General features: G+C 47.1%; 1 protein-coding gene across 4 annotated transcripts in view; it reads right to left on the bottom strand.

Moving 5' to 3' along the window:
• Positions 1-972: 972 nt before the first annotated feature.
• PCGF3 (polycomb group ring finger 3) overlaps positions 973-11,295 on the bottom strand; it is a 52,751-nt gene continuing 42,428 nt past the window's right edge. For all 4 annotated transcript variants that reach the window (XM_061145311.1, XM_061145312.1, XM_061145313.1 and 1 more), the window contains 2 exons: positions 5,240-5,320; positions 973-4,811 (listed from right to left, as the gene is read on the bottom strand). In XM_061145311.1, coding sequence (XP_061001294.1) covers positions 4,764-4,811; positions 5,240-5,320 — 129 coding nt within the window. In that variant the 3' untranslated portion in view covers positions 973-4,763. The remainder of the gene's footprint in view (positions 4,812-5,239; positions 5,321-11,295) is intronic.

Raw genomic sequence — 11,295 nt, 5'->3', positions numbered from 1 at the left:
TGCAGACAAGAAAACAAACAGCGGTGGAGAAGGGGTGAGCGGGACAGACCCGGAGACTGACACATACACACCGTGAGGTGTAAAACAGCTGGAGTGGGAAGCCGGTGTCGCACAGGGAGCTCAGCCCTGCGTTCCTGATAATGTGGGGGGTGGGGGCGGGGAAGGGTCAGGACAGAGGGGATGAATGTATAGTTACAGCTGATTCGCCAGGCTGTAAGGCGATTCCCTCCAATATAAAGTTTACTAATCTGAAACTCAAGGAGTGTAACTTTGGTCAATATACTCTCCCTTTTTTCAATTCTAGTTTTCTCAGATTTTCAAGGTTGCTGCAAATTACTTAACCTTTGGAAATTAAGTTTTGGGCATAGTACTTTTTCCCTTGAACTGTCTGTGATGGCCGATTTCATGTGTCAATCTGACGGGGCCCCAGTGCCCAAGCTAACATTATTCTAGTGTGCCTGTGAGGGTGTCCCAGGTGAGAGGAGCCTGAGAATGGGCAGCCTGCGCCCTCCCAGGGGGATGGGCATCACTCAGCCCCCTCGAGGGCCTCCTCACGAGAAACGTGTGTGCACATGTGTCCTGTAGGGCCTGTGCTCTGGGGAGCCCAGCTAACATGAGAAGACAGTGCCAATCTGCTGGTGGTCTGCCGGTGACAGGAACCAGAGGTTTTCTTTAACACAGCTCCCCGGGCACACACAGCTCCAAGCCAAAGACAGTTCCCTCTCCAGGCAAACAGACAAGCGTGGGCTCCCAGAGTCCCCATCAAACCTCTGGCGCCAAACACCAGACCAGCTCCAAGGTCACAGCCACAAATGCCATGTCGGGCAGAGGGTCCAGGCTGGGTGGGTGGGCCTGGCGGGGTGTGTGTGCGTCCTCATAGATACACAGGGCACTGGATCACCCTAACAGGGCACCTATCTTACACTTTTACAAACATCTTAGGTAACAAACATCCAGCTTCAGAGAACTAGGTAGGTTTTCCTTTTGCTTTTATTACAAGCATATAATATCAATTGGCAAAACACTGAATACAAGCTTCACTATCATAAAATCAAAACATTTAAGCAATATTCCAAAAAAGATTTTTAGATTAAAATCTAGCCACCAATAGTACAAAAAAATTACACACCAACACAAAGCATAAAAAATGTAAACTTCAAACCAAACAGTCAGAAACGTGTGTCTGTGCGTCACCTCCACAACCCCCACAGCCCCCAAGCTCCACGTGGGACGCTAGGGCAGCAAGGGCTCTCGCCCCCGGACGCTACATCTTTCAGGAAAATCGGTTTTCTTGCACCTGACGAAGCTGTTGGAATAGACATTTACAAGAATGCTACACATGTGCTCAGGGACACGTAATATTTCAAGCCCCTCAGATGTGCCCTAGACGTGGAGACTCGTGAGCTGATAAGACGGCAGCTCCCCAGCAGGGGCAGAAGCTCAGCGATGACTCCGGTGTCGTCTGAATCATTTCTTAACAACTTACCCCAACCTATTTAGTTTAAACACCAAGGCAAGAAACACACTGGTTTATCACGTGAAGGTCACACGTGATGCGCTGGAGTGTAAATGATTTCCTGAGGAAATAGAGAAACTGAGCTTTTCGTGATTTATCTGCACTAAATGTATTTTCAGTGTTCTGAGAGCACATCAAATATTCACGTACAAAGAAGAAATCAGTTGGCTTGTTCCTAGAATATTCAATCCAATGACACATTTCAAAATCACTGTAAAATACATCCTGTGGGCTTTGAGAAAAAAACAAATAAATTTCTAAAGACTTCTAATATCACGAGGGGGCGTGGAGGCCGCACGCCCTGCAGGGCTCTGGAGCCCGGGAAGTAGCACCGTCACAGCTGTGGTCAGTGCGGGGCGTGTCCTGGGCCGCCAGCATGCGGGGCCCAAGGCATGAGGCCAGTCTTGGCCACGCGGTCCCTGACTCTCACTGATGGCAGACACCCCCACGCAGGGCCCCACACACTCCTGACAAGAGCATTCTCGTGAGGACCACGATGGAGAAGAAGAATCAGAGCTGAGCATACACGTGCGGAGGGCCCCCCTGCACCCTCTTCAAGTCAGCAGAACAGACGCTGCAGACAACTCAACGTAACTCTAGTGAACGCACGCTGGAGCCTGCCGCACAGATGCACAAACCGCGCTTCATCCACGAGAAACAACACACAAATTAAAACTACTCAAAGTAAAAAGAAGAAGCTTGCAAAACACCTCACAATTTTCATTTTATATGCCTGTAAATAAAGCTGGACCACTGAAAACAAACAATTGGATGGGAAAATATGATAAAAGGCTTAAAATAGAATAAATAATTTTATAAAGTTAAGTTTTCTTCTTTTTCACCCCCCAAATCTTAAATTCAATATTATATATTCTATCTGAATCTTCTATTTTTATGACGCCTGTGTCTAGTGAGACCCTGCCCTGCTGACAAGCTCGCTACTGCTTGCTGACTGACAGCGTTTGCTTTACCAGCATAAACAGTTGTGAAAACTACTTCACAGTAACTCCATCTGTTTAAAAAAAAAAAAAGGTGACAGGATCCAATCACTAGCTGATCCCGGCTTTCATGCTGGAAAAGATGGGTCTCCCTTTGATGTTAAGCAGACGTGCGAGGACAGGGCAGGCTTCCCTCCACTGAAAGGCCCCCAGCGCCGGCCCTTAAGGCTGCGTCGGACCAGAGGTGGCAGGACCGGGCTCTCCTGCAGTGAAGACAGTCTGCACGGGGACATCTTAGAAAAATAGGTACTTCTGCTGCTGAGGTTTCATCAGGGCCACACGCTACACACGCAGGACCAGGGGTGGTCGGGGCCCAGGGGGACGGTGGCACCAGCTCGCCCGCCTCCACCTCTGTGTATTAAGTACATCAACTTAGCACCGTGGCAAATTCAAGTGATTGCAAAGACAGCCGCAAGGTCACAGATACACACTATGAGATCACACAGTCAGGCTCCTGTTAGTCTGACCCCGAATTAATGGTATTTGAATTCTGACGCTCATACTGTTTAATCCTTCCTTACCTTGACCACACAGAATACCTAAATTCTAATCTTATACTTCAACTGCATTGAGAACACATGGTTTTACAGAACGTTTCGGCAGAAATGTGTATTTGAGGTAGACAGGTAATATTTACTCATACACATCTACTCATTAAACCCTTGAATAGGAACTCTTAAAAAAACAATTTGGATGAAAAATGAGCTTAGGTAACTAATAATTCAAACAGTCCTGGGAGTAATGGGCTTAAATAAAGAGGTGAACTTTGACCAATTCCTAGGGAAAAACTTGGTTTTATGTTTCTGAAAGGCCTTATATTAAAATCACTTGGACTGAGTTAATTTGTTTTACTTATCACTAAGGAGCTGCTTCTGACATTTATGCATATGAAACAGGAAGTAAAAGAAAATAAACAAACTTGAACGTCAGTGAGCCTGACCACTACTTCCAAAGCAAGTTCAAGAAAAATGCTAGTCACCAAGGTGAAGTTCTTCACGGAAAACCCAGCTCTCAGACCATTAAGACTACCTACCGAACGAAGCGGCCCCAGGACCCCAGGGCGCAGAGGTGGCGGCGGGGAAAAGCCCGAAGCTCAGGCAAAAGCCACCGGACGCGGACACGCACGGGGACAGACACACAGCCAGGACGAGCTCGCACCCAGGAAGGGCCCTCGCCTCACTCCTGCCTCCAGACATTCCAAACTACGATCTTGAAAGAACAAAGATGGATGTGCTGGCAAAGAGTTTATTCTCGAATTCCACAAAAATACGAACATTTGGGAGGAGAAAGGTTAACAGAGGGTGTGCTGCCTTTGCTGGGTTTTAGGTCCTAAGTAACTGAGGACAGCAGCTTCCAACGCACAGGACCCCGCTGGCCCCACCGTCTGCTCTGGGAGAGGGGGGTGGGCAGGGCAGACGTGCCCGCCGCTGAAGGTGGACCCGGCGGGCCCTGGGGTCTGCACGCCTGGGGCTTCAGTGGAGACACACCCCCGGGCGCCAGCCCCACCCCCACAACCACCATCGATTCCTTCAGCAAAACGAAAAAGGGAAAGAATCAGCGTGAAGTTAACCGGCGGCACTGAGCAACTTGTGCCCTGTTTAATAAAAGCGAGTTTTGAGAAGAACTGTTCTGAGAACCAGTGTTGACTGGCCCAGTCCGCTCTGCTGAGCCGCTGCGCTGGTGCTGGGGTGCGGCACCCTGCCCTGGGCTCTGGGTCCCCCGGGGGTCAGAGCCCCCCTGGCTTCACATTCCCTAACGTGGAAAATGAAACACCATGGTTAACTCACGATACTCATGGAAACCTCTTTTGGTTGCTTTTAAATTAAATTTTTATATATCTTCTAAGTCTTCAGGAAGCTAAAGGCAACATAAATATCGTCATTCACCATGAAAAGACATTTTTTTCAATAACTTAGGAAGGATTCAATAAACGTACAAGTATTTGGGGGCTATCGTGAAACCTAATTCATAAACTGAACGGAAGTGACTGAGATTTCCAAGACCTGGAAAGCAAGCAAAGGTCACATGTTGGAATGAAGGCCGCCGCCTCACTGTCCTCACGCTGGTCCCCGTGCGTCACATCTGCAACCCTGTGCCGAGCGTCTCATCACGTGCGATTCTCTCTCATACAAAAGTGATAAATACTCTCTGTTCGAGGTCCAGTCCACACGGCGCCCGGGGCAGCACCTGAGTGCCGTGGCCCCGCCTGGCACGTGCCCTCGGGCGCCTGGGTGCCGTCTCCGCTGTGCTCACAGCAGGTCCATCTTGGGTCTGTAGTGCAACAGGAGGGGTGCCTTCTGCAAGACAAGGGGTGGGGGGGGCCGGGACCCCCCCGGGGGTCAGCTGCGGAGGGAGTCCCCACCTGCTCCTGCCCCCACCTGCCCCTGTCTGGTCCCCGCTCGCCCTCGGACCCCGGCCCCAGCCAGCGGTCGGCCAGCCTGTCTCCCCTGCTCTCAGGCAGACCCTGGGGGTCATGCCTGTCTGTTTCCTGCTCCAGAGAGGGACCATGGCTTGAAGGGTGCCTTCCGATTGCAGTGGCCCCTCCCTCCCCAGGATGTCAGTCACCTTGATCAAGAGGGATGAGACAAGTGGGGGCCTGGGGACTGCACTACCCATGGCCACTCTGGGGCTGATGACTTCAGAGCGACCGCACTGCTGACAGTCCCATGGTGGGCTGTTACTCCTAGGCTCTGAAATAAACCACACACAATCACAGCAGTCTCACCTTGAATCTCCACCTCGTGACGACGACAAATTTGAGTGTATGGTCCTTGCCAAGGATCTCCTCGTTGCATAAAATGTCCAGCTGCCAGGAGAACAAGACCTCAGTCAGCGGGGCCGAGGGCTTGGCGCTCAGAGCGCGGGGCCTCTGGTCCAGGCAGTCACGCCCGTCAGCGGAGAGCCACCTGCCTTCCTTCTGGGGCAGCACCAGCGGGAAACAGCACTCAGAAGGCCCTTCCCTGCCCCACCCGAGGGTAGACAGCACTCGGGGCCTCTGTCTACACAGGACAAGGCAGCAGCCCTGTCGTGGGACGGCAGCCTCCAGGCAACTCTCACCAAAAAGCACCCTGTGCCCCAGCATCAGTCCATCTTGGCCAGGTTTGTCCCTCTCACCTCAGTGGAAAAAGGTTATGGGCTCCACAGACAAGTCTTCCCTTTTTTAAAAAAAGACTTTTTAGAGCAGTTTTAGGTTCACAGGAAAATTTAGCAGAAGATACAGAGTCCTCATATATCTCTTGGCCCCACCCCACAGCCTCCCCCCGCCATCAGCACCCCTGATGTAAACATGTTACACCTGATGAACCTCCATCAACACATCCTCACCTCCCATAGCCACAGCCTCCCCCAGGCTCAGGACCGATGCTGTGCCTTCTGGGGGCCTGGACAGACACACAGTGACGAGTGTCCTCCAGGACAGTGTCACTCAGAGCAGGCTCACGTCCCTGGGACTCCGCGGGGGGCCTGTCCCTCTCGCCCTCCGCCCCTGGCAACTGCGGCTCCTTGCGCCGTCTCCACGGGTTTTTCCAGATGTCACAGGCTCGGATCACAGCGTGCAGGCTTTCTGGATTGGCTTCTTTCACTGTCATACGCACTGAAGGTTCCTCCATGTCTCTCATGCCCTGTCAGCTCTTTTCTCTTGGCTGAGTGATGTTCCACTGTCAGGATGGACCACAGTTTACTTATCCACTCACCTTCTGAAGGATGCCTTGGCTTCCAAGTTTTGGCAACTGTGACTAAGCTGCTATAAACATCTGTGTATAAGTTTTCTTGTGGACCTAAGTTTTCAACTCCTTTGGGTAAGTACCAAGGGGCTTGATTGCTGAATTGTACGTATGGTAAGAGTTGTTTTGTGAGAAACCACTGCACTGTTTTCCTAAGTGGCTGCACCATTTTGCGTTTCCACTGGCAGTGATAAGTTTCTGTTGCTCCACGTCCTGGCCAGCATGTGGTGGTGTTGGGGTCCTGGATTTTGGACATTCTGTAGGTGTGGAGTGGGATCTCATTGTTTTAATTTGCATTTACCTGATGACAAATGTTGTGGACCTAGATGGTCTTTTTATTATTATTTTTTTTGGCAGTGCCATGCAGCTTGCAGGATTGTAGTTCCCTGACCAGGTATTGAACCCAGGCCACTGCAGTGAACACACCGAGTCTTAACCACTGGGCCACCAGGAATTCCCAGATGGTCTTTTGAACTTCTCTCTCCAGGCAGGGGAGGAAGGGTCCTGACGTGTGCCTCCTGCGTCTGCCATGGAGACAGCACAACTGTGGGTCAGGACAGAGAATGCCAGGAGTGCGATCCTTGGAGTTCTGTCTGGGAGCCCGCAGGCTCAGGCCCTCTGGAGGCGCCAGGGCTCCCTGGCCCAGGGCAGCGTCCTTCCAACCCTGCTTCCATCCTCAGGTGGCCCCAAGCTCCCTCTACTTTCTCCTCTGTACGCATCAATAGTTCGTTCTTATTTACCATTAAAATGATTGGGGTAAGATGCACGTAAAATTTACCAGCTTAGCCATTTTCAAGTGCGTAGCTCAGTGGTATTAACCACCTCCACGATGTGCAGCTGCCACCATGCCCATCCACGGACTCTGCGAGTGTGAACCTGTAACTCTGCCCGCTTAGTCAATAACCGCCCGTCCCCTCCCCAGCACCGGCAACTCCTATTCTACTTTCCGTCTTTATGATTCCGATGCCTCTGGGGACCTAGTATAAGTGGAATCGGACAGTATTTGTCCTTTTGTGATTGGCTTACTTCATTTAGCATAGTCTCCTCAAGATTCATCTATGTTGTAGCAGGTGTTAGAATTTCCTTCCTGTTTAAGGCAGAATATTCCATTGTATGGACAGACCACATTTTGCTTATCCATCACCCACTGATGGATGCTTCCACCTTCTGCCCACTGTCAATAACACTGCTACAAGCATGGGGGTACAAATATTTCCCCGGGATCCTGTTTTCAATTCTTTTGGGTATTACCCAGAAGTGGAATTGTTAGATCTCATGGTAGTTCTGTTTAATTTTTTGAGAAATCCTCATACTGTTTTCCAGAGTGGCTGCACCATTTTATATCCCATCAACAGTGCACAAGTGTTCCAATTTCTCCACATCCTCACCACCACTTGTTTCTTATTTTTTGCAGTAGCTATCCTACTGGATATGAGGTAGGTCTCATCACAGTCCTGGCTTGCATTTCCCCCGTGATTAGTGATGTTGATTATGTTTTCATGTGCTTATTGGCATATGTACATCTTTGGAGAAATGTCTACTCAAGTCCTGTGCTCATTTTGTAATTGAGTTTTTTTGTGCTCTATTTTAGAAATAGTCTATCTATTCTGGATAGTAATTCCTTGTCAGATATATGATTTATAAATACTTCCTTCCATTCCATACAATTTCTTTTTTTTTTTTTCAATTCAACGAGGTCCAAATTGTCTAATTTTTCTTTTGTTACCCATTCCTTGGGTATTCTATACAAGCAATCATTGCCAAATCCAATGCCAAGTTTTTGTCCTATGTTTTCTTTTAAGAGTTTTATTGTTTCAGGTTTTACATTTATGTCCCTGATACACTTTGAGTTGATTTTTGTATGCTGTGTTAGGTAAGGGTCAAACTTCATTCTTTTGTACGTGGCTATCCAGTTTCCTCAGCACCATTTGTTGAAAAGACTGTCCTTTCCTCATTAGAGGGCCTTGGAACCTTGTCAGTTGACCACATATGTGAGGATTTATTCTATTCTCTATTCTGCTCCATTAGTCTGTCTGTCTCAATGCCAACACCACAATTTTGGTTAGTGTATCTCACTAGTACGTTGGGAAACTTTGAGTCCTCCAGTTTTGTTCCTTTTCAAGGTTGTTTTGGCTATTTGGGTTCTCTGAGAGTCCATAAAAAAATTAGGATGCATTTTTTTATTTCTGCAAGAAATATCTTTGGGATTTTGATAGGAATTGTATTGAATCTGTAGTTCATTTGGGTAATACTGACATTTTAAACAATATTAAGTCTTCTAATCCATGAATGCGGTACACGTTTCCACTTGCTTCTCTCATTTTTCAGCACTTTCTATAATTTTCACTGTACGAGTCACTCACTTCCTTCGTTAACGTAATTCCTCAGTACTTCATTTTTGAGAATTGCTTTTATTGGGCTACAGTTGCTTTACAAGGGTGTGGTAGTTGCTGCTGTACATATATGCCCTCTTTCCCATTTGTGTCACCACAGAGCAGTGAGTAGAGCTCTTGGAGCCACACAGTGCATCCTCATTACTTTCTTACTTTACAAGCAGCATCCACAGTGCACATGTCAACCTCATCTCCCAACTAATGCCACTCCCCAGCTTTCCTCTCTTGATGTCCATGTTTGTTCTCCATGTCTGTGTCTCTGTTTCTGCTTTGCACATAACATCAGCTACACCATTTTTTTACATCACACACACATGTGTTAATATATTTGTTTTCTCTGACACTTCACTTTGTATGACAGTCTTTAAGTCTATCCACATCTCTACAAATGAACTAATTTTATTTCTTTTTATGGCTGAGTATATTATTCTTTCTGATGCTATTATAAATGTATTTAGTTTTATAATTTGCTTTTCAGCTTGTTCATTGCTCATGTACAAAAATGTATCTGATTTCTCTGCTCACTTCGCATTTTGCTACCTTGCGGTTAGTTCTGACAGGGTCTTTCTGCGAAATTTTTAGAGTTTTCTACATATTCTTCTTCCTCACTCTTCAGTTCAGTCGCTCAGCTGTGTATGACTCTTTGTGACCCCATGGACTGCAGCACGCCAGGCTTCCCTGTCCCAACTTCTGGACCTTACTCAAACTCATGTCCATCGAGCCGGTGATGCCATCCAACCATCTCATCCTATGTGTCCCCTTCTCCTCCTGCCTTCAATCTTTCCCAGCATCAGAGTCTTTTCAAATGAGTCAGTTCTTCACATCAGGTGGCCAAAGTATTGGAGTTTCAGCTTCACCATTAGTCCTTCCAATGAATATCCAGGACTGATTTCCTTCTGGATGGACTGGTTGGATCTCCTTGCAGTCCAAGGGACTCTCAAGAGTCTTCTCCAACACCACAGTTCAAAAGCATCAATTCTTCAGCGCTCAGCTTTCTTTACAGTCCAACTCTCACATCCGTACATGACTACTGGAAAAATCACAGCTTTGACTAGACGGACCTTTGTGGGCGAAGTAATGTCTCTGCTTTTTAATATGCTGTCTAGGTTGGTCATAGCTTTTCTTCCAAGGAGCAAGCGTCTTTTAATTTCATGGCTGCAATCACCATCGGCAGTGATTTTGGAGCCCAAGAAACTAAAGTCTCTCACTGTGTCCACTTTTCTCCCCATCTATTTGCCATGAAGTGATGGGACCAGATGCCATGATCTTAGTTTTCTGAATGTTGAGTTTTAAGCCAACTTTTCCACTCTTGTCTTTCACCTTCATCAAGAGGCTCTTAGGTCTTCTTCACTTTCTGCCATAAGGGTGGTGTCATCTTCGTATCTCAGGTTACTAACGTTTCTCCCAGCAATCCTGATTCCAGCTTGTGCTTCATTCAGCCCAGCGTTTGTCATGATGTACTCTGCATATAAGTTAAATAAGCAGGGTGACAATATACAGCCTTGATGTACTTCTTTCCCAATGTGGAACCAGTCCTTTGTTCCATGCCCGGTTCTAATTGTTGCTTCTTGACCTGCATGCAGATTTCTCAGGAGGCAGGTAAAGTGGTCTGGTATTCCCATCTCTTGAAGAATTTTCCACATTTTGTTGTGATCTACACAGTCAAAGGCTTTGGTATAGTCAACAAAGCAGATTTTTTTTTTCTTCTGAAATTCTCTTGCTTTTTCGATGATCCAACAGACGTTGGCAATTTGAACTCTGTCTGGTTCCTCTGCCTTTTCTAAATCCAGCTTGACCATCTGGAAGTTCATGGATCATGTACTGTTGAAGCCTGGGCTTGGAGAATTTTGAGCATTACTTTGCTAGCCTGTGAGATGAGTACAATTGTGCGGTAGTTTGAGCATTCTCTGGCATTGCCTTTCTTTGGGAATGGAATGAAAACTGACCTTCTCCAGTCCTGTGCCCACTGCTGAGTTTTCCAGATTTGCTGGCATATTGAGTGCCGCGTTCACAGCAAATCTTTTAGGACTTGAAATAGTTCAACTGGAATTCCATTATCTCCACTAGCTTTGCTCATAGTGGTGCTTCCTAAGGCCCACTTGACTTTGCATTCCAGGATGTCTGGCTCTAGGTGAGTGATCACGCCATCGTGAATATCTGGGTCATGAAGATCTTTTTTGTATAGTTCTTTTGTGTATTCTTGCCACCTCCCTTTAATATCTTCTGCTTCTGTTAGGTCCATACCATTTCTGTCCTTTATTGTGCCTATCTTTGCATGATGTTCCCTTGGTATCTCTAATTTTCTTGAAGAGATCTCTAGTCTTTCCCATTCTATTGTTTTCCTCTATTTCTTTGCATTGATCACTGAGAAAGGCTTTCTTATCTCTCCTTGCTATTCTTGGGAACTCTGCATTCAGATGGGTATATCTTTTCTTTTCTTCTTTGCCTTTAGCCTCTCTTCTTTTCATAGCTATTTGTAAGGCCTCCTCAGACAGCCATTTTGCCTTTTGCATTCCTTTTTTGGGGATGATCTCAATCACTGACTCCTGTACAATTTCACAAACCTACATCCATAGTTCTTCAGGCACTCTATCAAATCTAATCCCTTGAAACCCACTTAGGTATGGTGTGTAAATCCTTTTAATATGTTGAATTCTGTTTATTAC

The sequence above is a fragment of the Dama dama genome, chromosome 6, assembly GCF_033118175.1.
Source record: "Dama dama isolate Ldn47 chromosome 6, ASM3311817v1, whole genome shotgun sequence".
Taxonomy (NCBI): Eukaryota; Metazoa; Chordata; class Mammalia; order Artiodactyla; family Cervidae; genus Dama; species Dama dama.
Note: the sequence above shows the minus strand (reverse complement) of the source record. Positions and strands in the feature narration are given on the sequence as shown.